This window comes from Papio anubis, chromosome 9 (genome assembly GCF_008728515.1).
Source record: "Papio anubis isolate 15944 chromosome 9, Panubis1.0, whole genome shotgun sequence".
NCBI classification, from domain to species: Eukaryota; Metazoa; Chordata; class Mammalia; order Primates; family Cercopithecidae; genus Papio; species Papio anubis.
Genome location: NC_044984.1, coordinates 58801485 through 58825568, shown reverse-complemented (window position 1 = coordinate 58825568; position 24084 = coordinate 58801485). Strand labels below are relative to the sequence as shown.

The 24084-nt window shown below is 39.6% G+C and overlaps 1 protein-coding gene and 1 long non-coding RNA gene across 5 annotated transcripts in view; one reads left to right on the top strand and one right to left on the bottom strand.

The window, feature by feature from the left end:
* XPOT (exportin for tRNA) overlaps positions 1-24084 on the bottom strand; it is a 44292-nt gene that overhangs the window by 5007 nt on the left and 15201 nt on the right. For 3 of the 4 annotated variants that reach the window (XM_003906720.5, XM_009181130.4, XM_009181133.4), the window contains exons 7-23: positions 23856-24040; positions 23587-23755; positions 22639-22875; positions 21091-21129; positions 20890-20952; positions 19415-19539; positions 18950-19094; positions 18679-18798; positions 18227-18321; positions 16023-16092; positions 13839-14077; positions 12301-12586; positions 10473-10662; positions 9420-9536; positions 9132-9247; positions 8363-8410; positions 4396-4467 (exon numbers count right to left, since the gene is read on the bottom strand). In XM_003906720.5, coding sequence (XP_003906769.1) covers positions 4396-4467; positions 8363-8410; positions 9132-9247; positions 9420-9536; positions 10473-10662; positions 12301-12586; positions 13839-14077; positions 16023-16092; positions 18227-18321; positions 18679-18798; positions 18950-19094; positions 19415-19539; positions 20890-20952; positions 21091-21129; positions 22639-22875; positions 23587-23755; positions 23856-24040 — 2316 coding nt within the window. The remainder of the gene's footprint in view (positions 1-4395; positions 4468-8362; positions 8411-9131; positions 9248-9419; positions 9537-10472; positions 10663-12300; positions 12587-13838; positions 14078-16022; positions 16093-18226; positions 18322-18678; positions 18799-18949; positions 19095-19414; positions 19540-20889; positions 20953-21090; positions 21130-22638; positions 22876-23586; positions 23756-23855; positions 24041-24084) is intronic. The other variant, XM_021922560.2, reaches the window with a different exon arrangement.
* LOC103875813 overlaps positions 1-24084 on the top strand; it is a 40437-nt gene that overhangs the window by 8535 nt on the left and 7818 nt on the right. The window lies entirely within an intron of this gene.

Here is a 24084-nt window from a genome sequence, read left to right as displayed (position 1 = left end):
GAGGCTGAGGTGGCTGGATCACTTGAGGTCTGGAGTTCAAGACCAGGCTGGCCAACATGGTGGAACCCCATCTCTGCCAAAAATACAAAAATTGGCCAGGTGTGGTGCCACACACCTGTAGTCCCAGCTACTTGGGAGGTTTAGGTGGGAGAACTGCTTGAACCTGAGAGGCAGAGGTTGCGGTGAGCTGAGATCGCACCACTGCACACCGGCCTGGGCAACAGTGAGGACCCTGTCTCAAAATAAAAACAAAAAAACACCATTGAAAGACAGCTGTGTCATGGACTGAAGACTTAATATTGTTAAAATGTCCTCACTACCCAAAGTAATCTGCTGAGGAGAAGTGGTGTCTGCTGTTCTCTTACCCCTCTTTGGTGTCTGACTGCCACCACCTGTGAAGGGGCCCTTCCCCTTCTGCAGTACCCAGACCAGGGTGATGTAGTAGTGTTCAGGGAGTTGGTGAAGGTCATAACAGTGAATTATAACACACCTGGGCAGCTGGGTGAGGGTACCAGGAAATTTGTATTTCTCAGATCAAAAAAAAAAAACAAAACCCTTGGATGGGGCACAGTGGCTCACGCCTGTAATCCCAGCACTTTGGGAAGCCGAGGTGGGTGGATCACGAGGTCAGGAATTCGAGACCAGCCTGGCCAACATGGTGAAACCCTGTCTCTACTAAAAATACAAAAATTAGCTGGGTGCGGTGGCCGTCGCCTGTAATCCCAGCTACTCGGGAGGTTGAGGCAGGAGATTCACTTGAACCCGGGAGGCGGAGGCTGCAGTGAGCTGAGATTGTGCTACTGCACTCTAGCCTGGGCGACAGAGCAAGACTACAGCAAGACCCCATCTCAAACAAACAAACAAACAACCCTTGAATGCAGATCATGATGTTTGAGAACACAATACCATCACCCTTCCTACAATTCTATTTATATTATGAAGAGCAGGTCCTGGTGGATATAGAGATCAAGATGAATAAGGAGATCATGGAACACATCAAAAAAATCATGGGCAAGAATGAGGACACAAGAAAGGAGAGCAGGAGAAAAAGCAGCTCTCTCACCCATCTCGTTTTGGCCTTCAAAGTAGTTCTTATGGGAATCTACCCATGAAATGAAAGGGCAGGCGTCCTACCCAGGCCTAGTGGCATTACCCAAGGAGAAGACAGGGAAGTACAAAGCAACACTGAAAGCCAGTGCCTAGCAGTAAGATCCAAGGCCACTACGGGCTAGGGTAATTGATAAGGGGTTACCTTGGTCACAGAAAAGCCCCTGGTTCTGGATAGGTGCGATGGCTCATGCCTGTAATCCCAGCACTTTGGGAGGCCGAGGCCGGCGGATCACTTGAGGTCAGGAGTTCAACACCAGCTTAGCCAACATGGTGACCCCCCGTCTCTACTAAAAATATAAAAATTAGGCGTGGTGGTGGGCGCCTGTAATCCTAACTACTTGGGAGGCTGAGGCCGGAGAATTGCTTGAACCTGGGAGGCCGAAGTTACAGTGAGCAGAGATAATGCCATTGCACTCCAGTCTCAGCGACAGAGCAAGACTGTCTCAAAAAAGAGAAAGAAAAAGAAGATGACTCTGGAAATGTCTTTGCAATAAAAGGGCCCTCCTCCCCACCTTTACACGTTATGTAAAACGACACAGGGGAAAGAGTATATAAAACTGAGCTGCTAAATGAATATCGCTATTCCATCAGGTCAACAAAATGCTTCTTAATGGCCAGGCAAGGTGGCTCACACCTGTAATCCCGAGACTTTAGAAGGTCAAGGTGGGAAGATCACTGAGGTCAGGAGTTCGAGACCAGCCTGGTCTCTACTAAAAAAAGCAAAAACAAAAATAAGCCCGGCATGGTGGTGCCTGCCTGTAATCCCAGCTACTCAGGAAGTTGAGCCACGAGAATCACTTGAACCTGGGAAGCGGAGGTTGCATGCAATGAGCCAAGATCATGCCACTGCACTCCAGCCTGGGCACTAAAGCAAGACTCCATCTCAAAAAAATAAAAATAAATTTAAAAAAATTTAAAAAGCTTCTTAATCATTCCAAAAACAAAAACAAAGCAACGTATAGATTCAAGGCAATCCGTATAAAAGTTCCAAGAGCATATTTTATAGAAATAGAAAAAACAAAACTAGAATTTACATAAAATCACAAAAGGCCCTGAATAGTCAAAACAATCCAGAGAAAGAGCAAAGCTGGATGTACTACACTTCCAGATTTCACAATATATTTTAATATTACAGTATGAAAACAGTATGGTAACAGCAAAAGACAGACATATATCCTAGCTACTTGGGAGGCAGAGGCAGATGCAGAAGGATTCTTTGAGTCCAGGAGTTTGTCGTTGCTGTGAGCTATGATGGTGCCACCACATTTGAGTCTGGACAACAGAGTGAGACCCTGTCTCTTTTAAGACAGACATATAAACCAATGGAACAAAATAGAATTTGAAAATCAACCCTGCATATAGTCAACTGATCTTCAACAAGGGTACTAAGAATACACAATGGGGAAACAATAATCTCTTCAACAAATGGCGCTGGTAAAGCTGGATATCTATGTGCAAAAGAAAACGAGACCCTTATCTAACACCATACACAAAACTCAACTCAAAATGTATTAAAGTCTTTATATAAAGTCTCCAAACTGCAAAACTAGAAAACATAGAAGAGCTTCAAGATGCTGGTCTTGGAAATAATTTCATTGATATCATGAAAAGCTGCATTAGTGGGGCTACATCAAACTAAGAAGCTTCTGCACCATAAAGTAAGCAATCAACACAGCAGAAAGGCAACCTCTGGAATAGCTCAAGAAAGGGAGAAAATATTTGCAAACCATTTATCTGATAAGGGGTTAATTTCTAAAATATAAAAAACTCCTCTAATTCAATAGCAAAAAACTTAATAACTTGATTAGAAAATGGGCTAAAGCCTTGAATAGACTTCTCCAAATACAAATGGCTAACAGGTATATGAAAAGATGTTCAAACATCACTAATCATCAGGGAAATGCAAATCAAAACCACAATATCACCTCAGACCTATTAGAATGGCTATTATAAAAAAACAAAAGACAACAAGCATTGGTGAGGATGTGGAAAAATTGGAACCCTGCTACACAACTGACGGAAATGCAAAATGGTATACAGCCTCTATAGAAAATAGTAAGAGGTTTCTTCACAAAATTAAAAGTAGAACTACCATATAATCCAGCAATCCCACTTCTGGGTATTTATCTACAAGAATTGGAATCAGCATCTCAAAGACATATTTGCACTCCCATGTTAACTGTAGCACTTAAAATAGCCAAGATGTGAAAATAATCCCAAATGAATCTATCAGTGGATTAATGCATAAAGAAAATGTGATATATGCATACAATGGCATGTTATTCAGCCTTAAAAAATTGGGAAATCCTGACATATGTAACAACATGGATGAACCTAGAACACATTGTGTGAAACAGCCAGTCACAAAAAGAGACATAACTGTATGATTCCACTTATATTCGGTATCTAAAGTAGTGAAATTCACAGAATCAGAGAGTAGAATGGTGGTTGCCAGGAGATGGGGGCTGTGGGGAATGGGAATTGCTAATCAACGGGCATAAAGTCTTAAGTTATACAAGATGAATATGTTCTAGAGATCCACCTATATTTTACAGGTACATCACTGTCCCTATAACTAACAATACTGTGTTGTGCACGTAAAAATTGTTAAGATGGTATATTTCTCATGTAAGTGTTCTTACAATAAAAACACTATTGATGAAGAAACAAATTTTGCAATCTACATAAGAGATTGTAATTCTAGTTTTAATCAAAAGTTTGATACTTCATTAACTCCATGTACTACTGGACAAGAAATCTGGAAAATTATATGCCAAGAAACAATATTATACAAATGACTTCTTAAAAGTATAAGGTCACTTTCCAGACACTTTTCTCAAAATACAGTTTCAGATTTACAGATTAAGCCTTGATAAACTTGGTGTACACATAATGAACTACCTGGCACAAAGCTTCAGAACTCTGCTGGGGTCCCCTTCAGCAGTCTGGAAAAGCCTACTGGCTCCTTTAGAATGTTTTTTTTTTTTAAATGCATAAAACATAATACATGGGATTATGACAGAAGCCAATTATACTGAACAATGGTTATCAAACTAAAGTATGGTAGAACAGTAAGGACTTATTAACTTGTTAGATAACAAGGTGTAGTGATATTACTTAGTAACTCAATTTCAAAATGGTGATAAGCATAAACAGTATTTTCAGATACTGGCAACAACTTATGTAATATGAAAATATTTGTGATTTCTGCTGGCGACAATGTCACAGGCAATACTGCTGCTACTGTGATTGCTCGCCTACACAATGGTAAGAAACAGCTCTTACCTGAATTATTTCTGGAGCTACTTGCAAGGAGGGCAGGTATTCTTGTTGAAGATACTGAACACATTCTGGGCCCTGAAGATTAAAAGATACTTACAACTGTTTTCTTGCTTGACATTAATAAGCTTAAAAAGAATTGGAACAATACATGTACACTTTAAAGGCAACATAATATTGTGCTTAAGAACACAGACTCCAGAGCCAGACTGCCTTGGTTTGAAGCCTGGCTCTGGCAACTTTTTCTTTTTTTTCTTTCTTTTTTTTTTTTTTATTATACTTTAAGTTCTGGGGTACATGTGCAGAATGTGCAGTTTTGTTACATAGGCATACATGTGCCCTGGTGGTTTGCTGCACTTGGACAAGTTACTTAACCTCTCTGAGCCTTGGTTTCTCCATCTGAAAAATAAGGTTCTTGGCCAGGTGCAGTGGCTCACGCCTGTAATCCCAGCACTTTGGGAGGACGACGTGGGTGGATCACTTGAGGTCAGGAGTTCCAGACCAGTGTGGCCAACATGGTGAAACCCTGTTTCTACCAAAGATAGAAAAAAATTAGCCGGGCATCATGGCACATGCCTGTAATCCCAGCTACTCAGGAGGCTGAGACAGGATAATCACTTAAACCCGGCAGGCACAGGCTGCAGTGAGCTGAGATTATGCCACTGTACTCCAGCCTGGGCGACCGAGCAACACTGTCTCAAAAAAAAAAATCAATGTATCTCTCCTTGATGGACTCTTCATTGCACTAACACCTGGAATTCCTGTTTAATATTAGTGCTCCTGAATCAAAGGATTTATGTTTCCTCCTTCACCTTGGATCTAGGTCACAGTTTAATGACCCATCACAGGAAACCTGTCTTTAACTGAGAGGCAGTAACCCTGCACTGTTTCCCAGATCCCTCCTACTTTTCCTTCTCATCTTTTTCTTACATCTACCCTGTCTGTGTACCATTGCTTCCTATGCAATGTTCATCACTTTGTAACCTCACTGTTACCACTTTTTAAAAGTGTAGTTTTGCTTGTTTTGAATCAGGGAAAGTAAACTTATACCTCAAGTCAGTCAAAAGAATGAGAAAATAGAACAATGAAGTGAAACATTTTTTTCTTTTTGATTTTGAAGCAAAACACTTTAAATATAATATTGTTTGACTCAATTCTGTATGTTTAAATTAACACTTCTATCGATAAAACAAATACTTCTGAACTAGAAATACCATCCTTACTGTTTCCTTTCATCCCTCATCCACATCCACTTTGACTGTCTAGCATCGAAACAATGCCATCCAATCTCCTCTCTTGAGACTGTCTTCCCTTGTCTTTCATAATGCTCCTACCTCTGGTTCTGCTTTTTCATTTTGTTTTGTTTTTGTTTTTTGAGACAGTCTCACTCTGTTGCCCAGGCTAGAGTGCAGTGCCATTATCTCAGCTCACTGCAACCTCACCTCCTGGGTTCAAGCAATTCTTTTTTTTTTTTTTTTTTTGAGACGGAGTCTCGCTCTGCCGCCCAGGCTGGAGTGCAGTGGCCGGATCTCTCCTCACTGCAAGCTCCGCCTCCCGGGTTCACGCCATTCTCCTGCCTCAGCCTTCCGAGTAGCTGGGACTACAGGCGCCCGCCACCGCCCCCGGCTAGTTTTTTTGTATTTTTTAGTAGAGACGGGGTTTCACCATGTTAGCCAGGATGGTCTCGATCTCCTGACCTCGTGATCCGCCCGTCTCGGCCTCCCAAAGTGCTGGGATTACAGGCTTGAGCCACCGCGCCCGGCCGGGTTCAAGCAATTCTTGTGCTTCAGCCTGCCAAGTAGTTGGGATTACAGGCGTGCACCACCACACCTGGCTATCTGGTTCTACTTTTTTGTTGACTCTTGCTTGAGCCAAAGTTCTTTCTGTTCTGGTCTTAGAAAGTCTCAGTCATTCCTATGGCTTTACTTTGACTGACTTACACTGAGGACTCCAAAATCAGTATTTAATTCTAACTGCTTCAGACCCAATGTTCTGAACACTTTCCCTCCTAAATTACAAACCAACTGCCTACTGACTTCCCAACTTTACACATGTTAACACAAGGCTTTTGTCTATCTAGTCTCATCTTATTTTTTAGCTATCACTTCTGCCTCCATACTTTAGCTAAACAGAGTTAAGTCTATAACTTCCCACCAAATCCACCATGTGACATCTAATCTGTCTTTGTACACCTACTTAACTTTGCCCAGAATGCCAGCTCCCTATTAGTTCCATCAATCTACATTTAAGGGCCATCAAAAATACCACCTCTTTCCTATAGCTTGCTTAGATTGCCCCCTCAGGAAAATTTGCCTGTTCAGCTTTAGTTCCACAATATTTTATATATCTCCACTAAAGTACTACTTAAACCACTAGAGTTTTTTATGTGTTGGTCTCCCTTGATTCTGAGGGAGAATATCAGGAGATGCTTTATTTATCTTTATACAGTTCCCCTGCTGTCCCTAAACACACAGCTACCCCACCCACTTGCACACCTACTTGCAGGTAGCAAGTATAGAGGAAATGCGGCTGAACTGAAAACACTTCAAGTCTCTATCAGAATCAAAAAATCAAGTTCAAATGAGTGCACAGCTGAATGGAGACCACTGAGCAAAAGCTCACGTTCTTTTTAGGGAGTGAGGGCAACTACTGCTTTTTAGCTGGCTGTAGCTATGTGGCAATACCAGTCCTGTGCTGGCATTCTATGGCTTTGAGAGAGGCTAGAGGAAGGAATTTTTGGTTAAAAAAATATATTGAGATTTTTAAATGTTGGCAACCAATTCCAGCTATTTACAAATACCCAGAATCAGCTGGGCATGGTGTAATAGCAGCACTTTGGGAAGCCAAGGCAGGAGGAATGTTTGAGTCCAGGAGTTCAAGACCAGCCTAGGCACAATGGTGAGACCTGGTCTCTACAAAAACCGCAAAAATTAGCCAGGTGTGGTGGCGTGCACCTGTACTCCCAGCTATTCAGGAGGCTGAGGTAGGAACAGTACTTGAGCCTGGGAGGCTGGGTCTACAGTGAGCTGAGATCATGCCACTGTACTCTAGCCTGGGTAACACAGGGAGAACCTATCACAAAAAATAAAGTAAAATATATATTAAAGAAATAAGCAAGGCTGGGCACAGTGGCTCACGCCTGTAATCTCAGCACTTTGGGATGCCATGGTGGGCAGATCAACTTGAGATCAGGAGTTCAATACCAGCCTGGCCAACATGGTGAAACCCCATCTCTACAAAAAATATAAAAATTAGCTGGGTGTGGTGGCATGCACCTGTGTGGTCCCAGCTACTCTGGAGACTGAGATGGGAGGATCGGTTGAGCCTCCAGGAGGTGGAGGTTGCAGTGACCCCAGATTGCACATTGCATTCCAACCTGAGTGACAGAGGAGAGCCTGTCTCAAAAAATAAATAAATAAAAAATAGGCCGGGCGCAGTGGCTCACGCCTGTAATCCCAGCACTTTGGGAAGCCAAGGCAGGCGGATCCCTTGAGGTCAGGAGTTCGAGACCACTCTGGCCGACATGGTGAAACCCATAAAAATTAGCTGGGCATGGTGGCGGGTGCCTGTAATCCCAGCTACTCGGGAGGCTGAGGCAGGAGAATTGCTTGAATCTGGGAGGCAGAGGTCGCAGTGAGCCAAGATCATGCCACTGCACTCCAGCTTGCACTCAGTCTCCAAAAAACAAATACAAACAAAAATAAAGTAAAAAATCTGGTAGTGAGGAAGCCTACAAGATCGTGAAAACAATCTTGAAATTCTGGCTAAGATTTTTCACATCCTTAGTCAAACCAAAACATGTTACCCAAGACATGAAGGACAATAAATGGATACTGCTACTTTCATTCATCCCCTTTCCCCACATCCAAAAAGGGAAAACGAAAGTTAAATTTTACACAAGATACATCTTTCAAGAACAAGATAATAACACCACACGAGATGAAAATGAAGGGGCATGGACTACAAGGCTTACCCGTTTGAGATGAATTGTTTTCAGTGTCACTGCACACTCAGATAAAGCCTGTGAAAAACAAGTTTAAGAATTTCTATATACTCAATTCTTGTTTTAGTGATCCAGCTCTTCTCTTTACTATCCTGGCCACTGCCAGGGAAATTCAAATAAATATTTCCAGAGAAATATTTAAATCCAGAGAAGGGATAGAGGAAGGAAAGGTAACAGGCAGGTGGACTAAGTGAGTTGAAGTAAAAAAAGGAAAAAAAACAAAAAAATACAAACTGTTGTTTTAACGTAGTACATTACAATTACGAAATCTAGCTTTTACCAGGTTGTGGGAAAGTGAGAAAGTGGAAATTGACATTAAATATTGTGAAGATGAGATTTGGGGAAACTATCATACAAGGAGGATCAAGTTGCCATTTCATGCTCTTAATGATTAGGGAAAACCACTAGGTGCAAGTTTTAGAATTAAAATAGTAGTAGGAAACTAATACTGAAACTTGAAAGAATGTTTGTGTCATATGTCCTTTCATGGTCCTAGAAAAAGTCAGGTGTTAAAGTTGAAGGAGCAGAATTTGTAAAATTCAGCAGTAGCATTGGGATTCAAAAGAATTCATAAAAACTCCAGAAGGTATCATAAATCTAAAAAAAATGAACCCTGATCTGAAATCACTAAATTAAAAAAAAAATTCAATGAAACATAATATAATCAACCTGGCATTAAAGAAGAAATTGGGAATATATGAGAGCTACACAAGGTAAACAAAGATTCCTAGGTGCTTACCAATACTGTTTGTGCATCTGCCAGGTCAAAGGTTTGTTTTAAAGGTGCTAGGAAACATGCGGGGACAATGTGCTTATAAACAAAATCAGCAAATCCCACTGGTCCATCTTTACCTCCTGTCAAGAGAATTCAAATTTTCATCTTATATATAAAAGTAAGTCAATTAATTCATCACCAGGGAAAACCAACTCCCAGTTTCTCTCTCTGTTAGGGCTACGTTCCATTTCATCTCTAAGAGTTTTATGAAAGAGTTTGGGAAACGAAGGTTAAGAAATAAAATCATCTTACCCCAGAGTTCTACCAACTTTGAGAGGATGATAAAACATGTTTTCTGTGCAATTGGATCTGGATATTCAACTGCTCCTTGAATAACAGTAACCAACACTCTTTCCACATTCTCTGCACCTGAGGAGAAAAACTTTAGTTTAAGTAATTTCCAAAATTAACTAGGAAAGCAACCTGAAGTTCTCTTTTCATATACTAATGTATATGAAAAATCATTTACAGGTGGAATGGGAAAAATGAAGGGGGGAAAAAAAGCATTTACAGAGTTGCCAAAATCCCTTGATTTTTATTAACTGGGCACCTAAAGTTTAAACATTAAACACTGAAAAATCAGCTGGGCGTGGTGGCTCCTGTCTATAATTCCAGCATTTTGCAAGGCTGAGGAAGACTGCTTGAGCCCAGGAGTTTGACACCAGCCTGGGCAACGTGGTGAGATCCCATCTCTACAAAAAATAAGCCCAGCATTATGGCAAGTGCCAATGGTCCTGGCTACACAGGAGGTACAAATGGGAGGATAGCCCAGGAGGTAGAAATGGGAGGATAGCCCAGGAGGTGGAGGTTGCAATGAGTCATGATCATACCACTGCACTCCAGCCTGGGCAATAGAGTGAGACCCTATCTCACATATAAAATTAAATTAAATTAAAAAAAAAAACCACCAAAAAACAGTTTGCCCTTGGTATCTTGTTCCCTGAATTTCCTATACAGAATTCTCCACACAAATCTATACAGCTCCATTTATTTTATATTTCAAAATGGCAAATTTGCCATAAAGACTCAATTGTCAGGTCAATTCTGTAAGTAGTCATGTTATTTATATTGCTAAAGAACCAAATTAAAAAATATTGCATAAAGAAAAAGGGAACAGAATACAAATTAATTTTAGGTGCTTTACATAAAAGTGATCGATTCCCACCTTGAAAACAATAAACTGTCTTCCCATGGGACAACAAACTTCAAAATTTCTGTATTTACTTCAGTTTGCTCTTGGTCATACAGGTGTACAACAGTGACACAGACTTAAGCAGACTAATTGGACATGGCATGCGTCCCCACCTTGATTTGCTATAACTTCGCTCATCCCACTGCCTGTGACTGTTTGCAGGAAAGCAAAGTAACTCCTCCGCAACATCTGCTTCTCTAAAGCAGCAGACTGGTCATTTTCTTCTGCTGGCCGGAGCAGCACTTCAAAAATTGCATGAAGCAGGGGCATGAACATCTGTTGTAAAAATGGGGATACCTGTATCTGAAGATAAACAATCATTACTTCAGCAATTAGTAACAATACTAATATACAACTTAAAAAAACTATTTTACATAAAGCCTTTCTTTTCTATTTAGAATGCATACGTACATAATTCAGTTAGCAAATATCAATTTTAAGATAAAATCTATATAACATAAACATTACTAGGCCAGACGCAGTGGCTCACAGCTGTAATCGCAGCACTTTGAGAGGCTAAGGCGTGTGAATCACCTAAGGTCAGGAGTTAGAGGCCAGTCTGCCCAACGTGGTGAAACCCCATCTGTACTAAAAATACAAAAATTAGCTGGGTGTAGTGGCGAGCGCCTGTAATCCCAGTCCCAGCTACTCAGGAGGCTGACATAGGGTTACTGCTTGAACCTGAGAGGTGGAGGCTGCAGTGAGTCAACATCGCACCACTGCACTCCAGCCTAGGTAACAGAGCAAGACTCCATTTCCAGGTGGGGGAGAAAAACCTTAAAAAATATTACTAAAAGACCCAAGATCATTCAATTTAAACCCTTTCCTACAGATTCAGATTTAGGTTAAAATTATAGACATATTTCACAATAAAATATTGCCATGGAATATTTTCAAAATTAAATTCTCAAAAAATGAATTGTTTTGCTAAACTATAAATCAGTTTATATGATTCAACTCTTAGGGTTTTTTTTTTTTTTGAACAAAGGTAAAAAACATAGTTTAATAACGTCCTCAATGCTTGCTAACAAATGAACTCTTGAGTTTTATGAACTCTTGGGCAAATCCATTAACTTCTCCATGCCTCAGTTTCCTCAACGATAACATATAATCCCTATCTTCTAGGGTAGGTATGAAAATCAAGTAAGTAAATGTACAAAAAGTGCTTAGAACAGATTTTGAACATAGAAAGTACTATGTAAGTGGCCAGGTGTGGTGGCTTATGCCTGTAATCCTAGCACTTATGGAGGCCGAGGCAGGAGGATCACTTGAGGTCAGGAGTTTGAGATTAGCCTGGCCAACATGGGGAAACGCTGTCTCTACTAAAAGTACAAAATATTAGCCTGGTGTGGTGCATACACCTATAGTTCCAGCTACTCAGGAGGCTGAGGCACAAGAATCGCTTGAACCTGGGAGGTAGAGGTTGCAGTGAGTCGTGACTGCGCCACTGCACTCCAGCCTATGTGGCAGAGCGAGATTATCTCCATACAAAGAAAAAAGAAAAAAAGAAGTACTATGTAAGTATTAACCACTTTTATTAGCCAGTTTAAATGTCCTACAGAAAACTGACTTTAATACATTGAATTACTTTTAACCCTTGCTTGGGTACCCAAATTATGGTGCTTCTTATTTCTTTAGACATTTAGTACTCAGTGTACTGTTTTTATATGCTCTTCTAAAATAGCCAACTAGTTGTTTTCTTTTGCTACACAAAGCATACAGGGTCTGTTTATATTCAAACATCTATTAAGCATGACCTATGTATCAGGCAGTGTCCCAAACACCACAGATGATAAAAATACATATGATCCATGATGCTCTCAAGTAATTCATTAAAAAAAAAAAAAAAAGAAAGAAACCCAAGGGCAAATCCAAAACATGTCTGGAGATAAGTACATCTGATCTTCAAGAGATTTTCAGAGCTCTGAAGGTTTGCGGTACCTTGAATTTGGCCGTAATCTGATTGATAAGAGGAATGAACTCCTGGAGATCTTTTGCTTCACAATCTTTGAGCATATGTTCTGAAGCAGATGGGATGAACGGAAGGACTTCTTCCTCCAGGCAAATAATCATTCGATGAAGGAAAGTACGGACTCCACTTCTGAGAATATCCTTTTGTAAGGGACAACTGAGGGCTGGCAAGAATGTCTGTAAACAGTCCAGATAAACTTCGGAACAGCCACATTGTTTCACAGTCTGCTTGTTGCTGAAAGCTTTACTGGTTCGACTATATAAGCAAAAATCAGGCAATCAGATGTAACTTTATTCTTTGAAAGCGTTATGGAGTATTCAAAAGCAACGCACAACAAATTACAAAATTAACAAAACTAAACAACCAGACCTTTATTTTCCACATCACAATTACTTCCATCTTTAGCTAATATGGCTATTTGTAAACTACTGCTTCCAATTATCTTTCCAGAACAAAAGAGCTCAAATTAATTTAAATGAATGACATGGAGTTAATATAATCCTTCTAATGTGAGTCTACCTAAATGTTTTATTAAAATCCTATTGACTGGGCTGGCTATTGTGGCTCATGCTTCTAATCCCAGCACTTTGGGAGGCTGAGGCAGGCAAATCACTTGAGGCCAGGAGTTCAAGACCAGTCGGGACAACATGGTGAAAACCCGTCTTTACTAAAAATAGAAAAATTAGCTGGGTGTGGTGGCACATGCCTGTAATCCCAGCTACTTGGAAGCTGAGGCACAAGAATCACTTGAGCTTGGGAGGCGGAGGTTGCAGTGAACTGAGATCACAACACTGCACTCTAGCCTGAGTGACAAAGCGAGACTGTCTCCCACAAAAAAAAAAAAAAAAAGAAAAAGAAAGAGAAAAATCCTATTGACAAAGTAGACAGAAAAGAGAAAACAAATCCACTCGTTATGACTAGGCTGTACTAGGTAATCTGCAAACTACTCATTTAAATTTAGAAAACTATCTTCAAAATTATTTATATAACTTTCTAATATCTAGCTCTTGTTCTTAAGTATATTATAGAATAATTTAACTTCTAATTAGCACTCTTTACAACTTTCATGCCACTGTTTATTGTTTGTCAACAAAAAGTATGGGTAGAGGGGGAAAAAATAGCTGCTTGGATGGTCTTCAGGACACAAAACAACTAAAGAGAAACCTCAGGTTCTTCTCTTCAAGTAACCAAGACTAACCAAAGACATCCCATCCCAATATATCTTTAGTATATTAACTCTTTAGCTGATCCCCTTAAACACACAACCCACTTATACCAAAGAAGTCAGAGGGGTTAAAGATTTACAGCTGTCAAGGCAAAAATGCAAATGGTATGTAATCTATCCCCTTCTTCAACTGAATCTAACCGACTGGATTTGGAGGACAAAGATTTAGACAATTCTCTGGACTATCCAACTGTGGAAACACAAATGTGTGTGCCCACCAAACAAGTGGTTCTGTCTGTGTAGATACATGCACTTCACAGTTTTAACTGTGATCACACTTACCTTGCAAATCCAACAGCATGGTTGAGACAGTCTGCTAGAGAGGCTTGCCTTTCTTCATCTTGTGCCAGCATCAACTTTTCTAACAGAATTTTAAACTTCTCCATTAGTGGAGTCAACAGATTCCTCATTAAGGCTTGTTTCCTTTCTGCCGGGTATTCACTATTAACAATCAACACTCCAGCTGTCTCATAAATAAAAAGTTGATCATCGCTGCTCAGTAAGGACTGGTGGCCATTCTCCTAGAATGAAATTTAGTCTTACTAAAAGTTTTTATTTTTTGAGTTCCTCTCATTTAATGAGAAAATGTGCATTAGGAACAGGAAATGTAATCTATCACACCAACTCATGTATCAAATACTTATAAAGACAAATTTTCTCCCAGGACCATAGAATGAAAAGAAAACTAAATTGGAGGTCAACAGATCATGGTTCTAATTCCAGCCCTGACAAGACTCTACAAATGATCATGATTTATTAAAGTTAGCTTTCTAACTTGTTTTCTTTTGTAAAGATCTTATTTATAAGATTGTTATGAGGCTAGGCTGCATGTGGTGGCTCATGCCTGTAATCCTAGCACTTTGAGAGGCCGAGGCAGGCGGATCACTTGAGGTCAGGAGTTCATGACCAGCCTGGCCAACATGGTGAAACCCTGTCCCTACTAAAAATACAAAAAATTAGCTGGGTGTGGTGGCACACCTGTAGTCCCAGCTACTTGGGAGGCTGAGGCAGGAGAATTGCTTGAACCTGAGATGGAGGTTGTAATGAGCCAAGACTATGCCACTGCACTCCAGCCTGGGCGACAGAGCCAAGACTCTGTCACAAAAAAAAAAAAAAGTACTAGAGGGCTACCTACACTTCTTTTAAATAATTAAGTAATAAATACATAGTAAAGCATTATTTTGCATGTGTCTGTGAGGGTCATTCCAGAAAAGATTAGTTGGTCCAAGTAGACTAGGTGGGGAAGACCTGCCCTCAGTGTTGGCGGGCACCATCCAATTGACCAGGGGCACTGAGAGAACAAATACATAAGGCGAATTGGTCTCTCTCTGAAAGCTGGACAGACTTTTCTTCTGCTGCCTTGAACATCAGAGATTTGACTCCGCAAAAGTGCATTACACACAGCATTAACTGTGTGTGTAAACACTGTGCATGTACACAAGAAAGGTCCTTTCTGTATATCTGCATCTGTGAAACATAAAAAATTTCTTGTGATCTCAGTTCTTTGGGTGACTGCATATGTTGTAGTGACCCATTGCCATTTTTTATCAATTTCCTCAAGACTTAGGTTGTCTGTCATGGTTATTTCAGATAAGCGCAGTTATAAAACTGAGTGGCACACAATTACTAACCATAGTGATATGCACTTACACATTTTGCTTTCTGATCTATTTCTTTATGAATACAGTTTGTCTGCTCCTGTTTTACCCATGTAACTGTCATTTTTATAACTGAGTGCTTATACTTGCAAAAGCATATGTTATTATTGCCTATTTTATTGTGTAAAGTGGACTATGAAGTGCTGTCATGTTTTTACATGTTTCTCAAATACATTCCCTTTTAAAAATGTAAAGCAATGTCTTTCAAATAATTTTTTAAAATTACTTTTTCCAGGAGTATATTTTTAAGATTTTGATCTTTCGGAATTGTGGTTTTTAGGATTTCAGGATTTTAACGCTTGGGATTATGGCCCCATCCCAACGCCAAAATATTCAGATTGACAAGCACTTAATTTTTTTTTTACCCTAAGCCTGAAATGACAGGGAAAACCTTTGATCTAGCAGTAGCAGCTGCTAAGAATGGCTAATACAATCATAGGACTAAACAGAATAATTTAGAAGTTGAATTTTTCTCAATTTTTATTTTCTTTTCGTTTTTAAAATTTTTAATATACTTTTCATTTTAACTTAACAGCAAGCTCATCTTTAATTTTTTCTTCTTCATAAAATGCTTCAACATTTTAACAATATATCTACCCCATGCTGCCAAATCGATCTGTCAACTCTTGATTCCTATTACTATATTTTATTTACTATGTCAACAGAATTTTGGTAAATAGAACTAATCTTTGCACATACACCTCCCTCCACCACCCGTTTTTTTTAAATGCCCACAAAGGTAAACCTAATGGCATGTGTGGCTTAAATGATTTTTGGGTAAAATATCTTAAAAGAGACAGATACTTACAGGTGGAGAAAGCTCTAATAAATCTTGTATTCTATTCAAAATATCCTCAATGAAAGGATTCATTTGCTTACTGAAAAACAGCAAAAAGGAAAATCACAATTAATAACAGTGCTCAAAACAGTGGTAAAATACCAAATTCCCCCTTTAAGACAGAACTAAAAAAAAGTTCAGTTGTAGGCTAGTCACTTCTGATTAAGATTAGCTATGGTTAATTTTAAAAAATTACCTTTATCTGCTCTGTAGTGATAAGATTGTCAAAATGACTTACAATCTTATAAGCCTAATAAGGAGTAGTTTTCATTCCCCGAAAATGGTACTAGTAAAGAATAATACAGGCCAGGTGCAGTGGCTGATTTCTGTAATCCCAACACTTTGGGAGGCCGAGGTAGGAAGACTGAGCTGAAGAATTTGAGACCAGCCTGGGCAATGCAGTGAGACCGATTCTACAAAAAATACAAAAATTAGCTGGCCACTGTCACACGCCTGTAGTCCCAGGTGCTCCGGGGGCTGAGGTGGGAAGATCACCTGAGCCTGAGGAGGTTGAGGTTGCAGTGAACTGGGATCAAGCCACTACACTCCAGCTTAGGCGATAGCGTGAGACCCTGTCTCAAAAAAATAACAACAACAACAAATAATAAAAACTTTTAGTATTGAACTAAGTACTTGCCTGATGAACAGGAAAGGAAGTGGCAACATAAAATGGGGGCTGGGTGCAGTGGCTTATGCCTGTAATCCCAGCACTTTGGGAGGCTGAAGAGGGTGGATCATCTCAGGTCAGGAGTTCAAGACCAGCCTGACCAACATGGTGAAGCCCCATCTCTACTAAAAAGGCAAAAAATTAGACAGGTGTGGTGATGGGCACCTGTAATCCTGGCTACTCGGTAGGCTGAGGTGGAAAATCGCTTCAACCCAGGAGGCAGAGGTTGCAGTGAGTCAAGATCGCACCATTGTACTCCAGCCTAGGCAACAAGAGTGAAATTCTGTCTCAAAAAAAAAAAAAAGTCGGAGGGGACATCTACCTGACAAAACATGACTTGACTTGAACAGGAAGAACCAAATCTACCATAGGCACTTGGAAAATAATTTATATGTCTACTTTTTTTTCATTTCCATCTTCATTTTATTTTTTTGAGACAGAGTTTCACTCTTGTCATCCAGGCTGGAGTGCAATGGTACGATCTCTGCTCACTGCAAACTCTGCCTACTGGGTTCAAGCGATTCTCCTGCCTCAGCCTCCTCCCAAAGCTGCCTCAGCCTCCCATTAGCTGGGACTACAGGCACCCACCACCACGCCTGGCTAATTTTCTGTATTTTTAGTAGAGACCGGGTTTCATCATGTTGGCCAGGCTAGTCTCGGACTCCTGATCTCAGGTGATCCACCTGCCTCAGCCTCCCAAAGTGCTGGGATTACAGGAGTGGGCCACTGCGCCAGCCCTCCATCTTCATTTTAAATTCAGGGGGTTTGTTACACGGGCATATCATGGGATGCTGAGATTTGTGCTTCTATTGATCCAATCCCATCACCCAGATATTGAACACAGTGCCCAATAGGAAGTTTTTCAGCACTTGCCCCACTCCCTCCCTCATTTTGGAGTCCCAAATGTCTTTTGCTCCCAGCTTTATGTCTGTGTGTACCCAAAATTTAGCTCCCACTTATAAGTGAGAACATGTGGCATTTTTTTGTTTCTGCATTAATTTGCTTAAAGACCTCCAGTTGCATCCATGTTGCTGCAAAGGACATGATTTTGTTCTTTGTTATGGCTGTTTAGTATTTCATGGTGTATGTGTACTGCATTTTTTCTTTCTTTTTTTTTGAGACTGAGTCTCACTCTATCACCCACGCTGGAGTGCAACTGAGCGATCTTGGCTCATTGCAACCTCCACCTCCCAGGTTCAAGCGATTCTCCTGCCTCAGCCTCCTGAGTAGCTGGGATTACAGGCACCCACCACCACGCCTGGCTAATTTTTTGTATCTTTAGTAGAGATGGGGTTTCACCATGTTGGCCAGGCTGGTCTTGAACTCCTGACCTCGTGATCGGCCTCCCAGTGTTGGGATTATAGGCGTGAGCCACCACACCTGGCCTACGTTTTCTTTATCTAATCCACCACTGATGGGCACCTAGGTTGATTCCATGTCTTTACTATTGTTTTACATCAATTCAGTAATTTAAAAAACAACAGATTAGCTGCAATTTTATACTTACTTAAGAGATTTGACAAATCTAGAAAACAGGTAAGCCGTCCTGCTCCGAACTTTTGCACTGGAATGCCGCAGACCTCTATGATCTAAGAAAGCCATCTAAAGAAGGAGACACTTTTACTATTTCTGCACTTTTTCAGGGGTTTTGTTGCTATTGTCATGCTACATTTTTGTTCACACCAAATTTTACATCTTAGCTCCTAAAACGCAGGAACCAGGAATACACAAGTAATTCTAAACTACACACAAACAGTCCTCTGAGAACTTGTTTTAGTTGATTGGCTAATTGGGCACAAACTATCCATTTAAAAGAAATGGAGGAGGGGTTACTTTCAGAGTGTGCCAAGCATTTCTGAGAGGTTCTGATTCTGAGAAAAGTTATAGACAGAAAAATACAATGCTATCAAGTCATTAGCTGAAATCCATGTAAAGTAACAAAAAATCCAGAGTACTTACTAGTACACATGGAATGTGCTGAGGTTCAACTGTGAAAAACTTTTCATATCTAACAACAGTTTCGAAGAACTCCAACGTCACAGATGTATGCTGATAGGAACTGACTCCTGATGTTACCAACTAGAGCAGGAAAAAGTTAAGAAACCTCTTCTTATTTATTGGAACATCAAAATGCCCCAGTATTAACATATACTAAGTTCTAACAAGGAACTCCCATTAGCTTATACTGAAAACAGAAATTTATGGTCAAAATTATCTTCAGTATACTTACAGTTCGCATCATATCCTGCAAAGCACTAGCTTTTGAAACATCACCTGAGAAGTGAGCACCATGAGATACTGGAAGAGCTTCTGCCAACATATACAGCAATCTTATTGCTACTTCAACTTCCATAAACCGTGTAGTCTGCCAGTTCCTACCAAGGTATAATATGTCAGTGAGATTTAAAGATAAATTTTTCATACAGTGAATTATGCACAGGGTAAGACACCAACAAAAGTCTTTTTAATTATTAAAAAGTCATAGCAATTGTTAACTTTCCCAGGCAATATAATATATATCACAAAGGTAGAAAGGATCAAGAGAAATCAAGAAGACACTTCATTGTTTCCAGAGATACACATAAGATCTCAATAAGTTACATGGATTAGTAAGTCATATGAATCATTTCTTTTGACCCATATCAAAGAGCAAAAGAAAGAAGTAGGCTTGTTACAAAAGTAATGACAAACTTACTGCAGTGTAGAACTAAAAACTCTGCGAACAGAGGCCAGCAGTAACTCTGGTGAAACTTGAGCAAGCCTGTCCAACAGTAACTTCAGTTGTTTTCTATATTCCACAAACATGGCTTCATCTTCACCCTATGATACAGGTTAAAATCCTCATTTAAAAAACTTAGGGTTGATGGGTGCAGCAAACTCCATGGTAAATGTATACCAATGTAACAAACCTGCACATTCTGCACATGTACCCCAAAACTTAAAGTATAATAATAAAAATAAATAAAAAACTTAAAAGACCTTAAAATTCATGTAAATATCCAGTTCTGTATTTCTCTGCATTTACACATTTCGTACTTTTATTTTTTGTCACTATTTATATAGAAAAACTTACTATGCATAATAACTTCCCCCTCTAGCTCACAAATAAGTATTTCTGCACACAGCCATAGGCCTCAAAAGCCTAGAGCCAGAAATAGTCTAAGAAGGTTAAAGACAATAGTCTAGCACTAGAATGGGCTTTGAAATCTTGCACCTTATTTATTCTTGTAAGTCAATATCCACTGTAAAAAGTGGTAATACTGTGGTATAACTGGAGATATTAAATGTTAGGAGGCTGGCACATCCCAAGTGCACAGTGTGTTGGTCATCACCACCATTATCCTTTTACAACTCTTAAGTTTTTCAATGCCTGAAGTGGGGGAATAAAACACTTTAGAACAAAGCTTGGCAGCGAATACCATGACTGAATACCTAGAAAGCACCAATGGCCCTTGTCTGATGGGAAGCTGACCCACTCACAATCTTGAAAAAGACTTTTAACTGGAACAAGTCTAGAGCGCCTCATTTCCACTCTACCAATACAGTCTTGTGACTGGAGTTCCTCATTCTTACAAAATATAAAATGAAATATGATCACCAATAATATTATCAATATTTTACTATGTTCAGTGCTACAGAGTATTTGTAAAAGGGCTGTTAATGGGACAGGTGTAGTGGCTCACACCTGTAATCCCAACACTTTGGGAGGCTGAGGCAGGCAGATTACTTGAGGCCAGGAGTTTGAGGCCAACTTGGCCAACATGGCGAAACTCCATCTCTACTAAAAATACAAGAATTAGCCGGGCATGGTCGCACGTGCCTGTAATCCCAGCTACTCAGGTGGCTGAGGCACAACGATCACTTGAACCCAGGAGGCAAAGGTTGCAGTGAGCCGAGATGGCACCACTGCACTCCAGCCTGGGTGACAGAGTGAGACTCTGTCTCAAAGAAAAAAAAGGGGGGGGTTGTTAATGGATAAAATATCAAAAATGAAGGATTAAGAGGCTTCTATTAATTTCACCCAAGGTTGGTGTCAATAAAAACAGACTAATTTTTCAAGAACTTCAAGTTTTAAAGGGCCCCGAAACAATAAAAACTTGAAATATTAATTTGATATAAGTAAATAATAAAATTAAAACTCCTTTCTCCTCAACAAAAAAAATTTCTTACCTCATTTTCAAAGTTGTATTCTTCATCGTAAGTCAATTTTTTCATAACGGCCAACATGATTGCCTAAGAATAAAATTGAGAATAAAAGAGTTTTTGTCAGTCTCCTTCTAATTCGATATAATTTGAAATTAAGCTACATTTCAAGGCAAATTACAGACTAAGAATCTATCATTGGTTTAAAAGAAGCATAAAGTCAATTACCTCTACATTAGCTTTTTGCTGATCCGAGAGCACTGTAAGCTGTTAAAAAGTAAGCAATAACTTATTAGGTTTTCTAAAGTTGTACCTGCATATCAGAACATTTTTCTAACCAATTAAGACCTTTCTTTTTTTTTGAGACAAGGTCTTGCTCTGTTGCCCAGGCTGGAGTGCAGTGGCACAGTCATGACTCACTGCAACCTCCAACTCCCTGGCTCAAGAGATCCTCCCACCTCACCCTCCCACAGGAGGGTGAGACCACAGGCGTGTGCCACCATGCTTGGCTGGTTTTCTTTTTATTATTTATAGAGATGGAGTCTCTCTATGTTGTCCAGGCTGGTCTCAAACTCCTGGCCTCAAACAATCCTCCCACCTCAGCCTTACCAAGTGCTGGGATTACAGGTGACAGCCATTATGCCCGGCCTCTAATCAATTAAGATCTTTGAAAACATGCACACAACTTTTTTGGAGGGCAGTTTAGCAGCAGCTGCCTATATTTAAAATGTACCTAACCTAACTTAAGATCAAGTAATGCCACTTCTAGTAAGTAACTTGACATGTAGACAAAGACACCTACAACATATTCTGCAAAAAAGGTTTTTAAACAAAGCCAAACAAGCCTACAAAACCATTAGGAGTTGTACAATGGGATTACCAGTAGTGATCATACCTTTCCACACTGCTGCATAAAATTTCTTAAAGTATACATAAAGATACATGTTATGTTTACTACAACAAAACAGAAACTAAACTCATTTGGGAAGGTATTTTAAGCTTGACTTGATTCAATTAATTCAATGTAAATATACAGAAATGGCTCTTTCCATTTCTCCATCTATAATATGGAGACTAACACCACCTACAAGTTCTTTCTGGAAGTGGGGGACACTTTAATCATAAAAAATTGTTCCCGGGCTTGGTGGTTCACACCTGTAATCACAGCACTTTGGGAGGCTGAGGTGGGCGATCACCTGAGGTAGGGAGTTTGAGACCAGCCTGACCAACATGGAGAAACCCTGTCTCTACCAAAAGTACAAAATTAGCTAGGCGTGGTGGTGCATGCCTATAATCCCAGGTACTCGGGAGTTGAGGCAGGAAAATCGCTTGAACCTGGGAGGTGGAGGTTGTGGTGAGCTGAGATCATGCCATTGCACTCCAGCCTGGGCAATAATAGCAAAACTCTGTCTCAAAAATAAATAAATAAATGAATAGTTTATGAGAAATGAATGATGTACATGTAAATTAAAATAACAAACCATGCTTATTAAAATTTCAACAGTATTCACAAAGACAGGTTCAAAATAAAAAAATAACCTAAACCTATAACTACCTCTGAAGCTGGTTAGTCTACTGAATTTAGAACCTGAAACTATTTCCTGGCCAATTCTTTTTTTTTTTAAGATGGAAATACATTAGTATTTAACAGTAAATATCTTTTAAGTAGTAGAATTATGGGTATTTTCTCATTTTTAATTTTTCCATATTTTCCACTTCTCCATGGCTCCTTTGTATTATTATGTACTGAGCAAAAAGAATAAAACAAAAACTTACCTGTTTCAAAATATGAAGATAATCATAACAAAATCCAATAATATTAGAAGAAATATCGTCATCCTCATGAATTAGTAGCTGCAACATCAGTGCCACTTTTGTTTCAATAGCTTGTAGTGCCTCTTGAGCATTCTTAATATCCCCATTCTTAATTAATTTACTCCAACTAACTATTAATGACTGTCCCATTCCATTTACCAGCTTAGAAAATCTGGCCAGGAAGTCAACATCTTCTTCCTATAAGCAATGAAGACACATTTCTGTTTAAAACTGCGTGCCCAAGCTAAGAGGAAAAACTGAACTTTAGAATGAATCAAGTGCTAATTACAGGATTCAATTTTAAAGTGACATTATATATTTAACAATTCCAGGCTGGGCATCGTGGCTTATGCCTGTAATCCCAGTACTCTGGAAGGCCAAGGTGGGTGGATCACCTGAGGTCAAGAGTTCGAGACAAGCCTGGCCAACATGGTGAAACCCCGTCTCTACCAAAAAAGTAAAAAATTGGCCGGGTGTAGTGGCGTGTGCCTGTAATCCCAGCTACTCGGGAGGGTGAGACAGGAGAATCACTTGAACCCGGGAGATGGAGGTTGCAGTAAGCCGAGACTGCCACTGCACTCCAGCCTGGGCAACAGAGCGAGACTCCATCTCAAACAACAAAACAAAACAAAAAATCTCAATTCCACTATGAACAAGTTGTGTGAGCATCTCCTGAGTTTGTGAGAAATTTGCAATTCCAGGCTTTCAAGTTTAAGAACTGGTATAACCTATTTTCTAAGGAGAATGCTACTGAGAACATTTTGGCTAGATGCAGTGGTTTATATTATAATCTCAAGGAGAGTTTATAACATTTAGAAGAAAAAAAAAGCTAACATTATATTTAACTTAGTACCTATCCCAGTTTGTTCTAACAACTTTATATACAGGTTTTTATATAAATTTACCAACCTGGTCAATGCTGAAAAACCCAGCAGACTGTAATACTTGACACAAAGATTCTACTAGTTTCATTTTATCAACAGGGTCCATTCCTTTATTTACAACTTCAAATAAACAGTCACATGCTTCTTCCCGTAGAACTTCTATTGACATATGACCTAGCAGCATATTTATAAACCTGGAATGGGAAAATAAAATTGTTGTTACATTTTCAAAGTCATGAGTTTTAGATACTGTATTTTACAAGTTTATGCTATAAAAATAATAGGCATACTTACCTATCATTGGCTATAAGGGATAAGTCTATCCAAGAGACATAAGCCCCAACTACTTCAAGGCACTGACATGTCACTTCAGAATTAGTATACTGATAATTTTGTAATATTTGGTACCATGATTCCACCAGATTTGGAATGCACTGTTCCCTCATGGTATCTTTTATGAGAGTATTCCTACGAGCCTCCTAAAATACAAAACGCCAAATGCACACATTACCTTACAAAATGT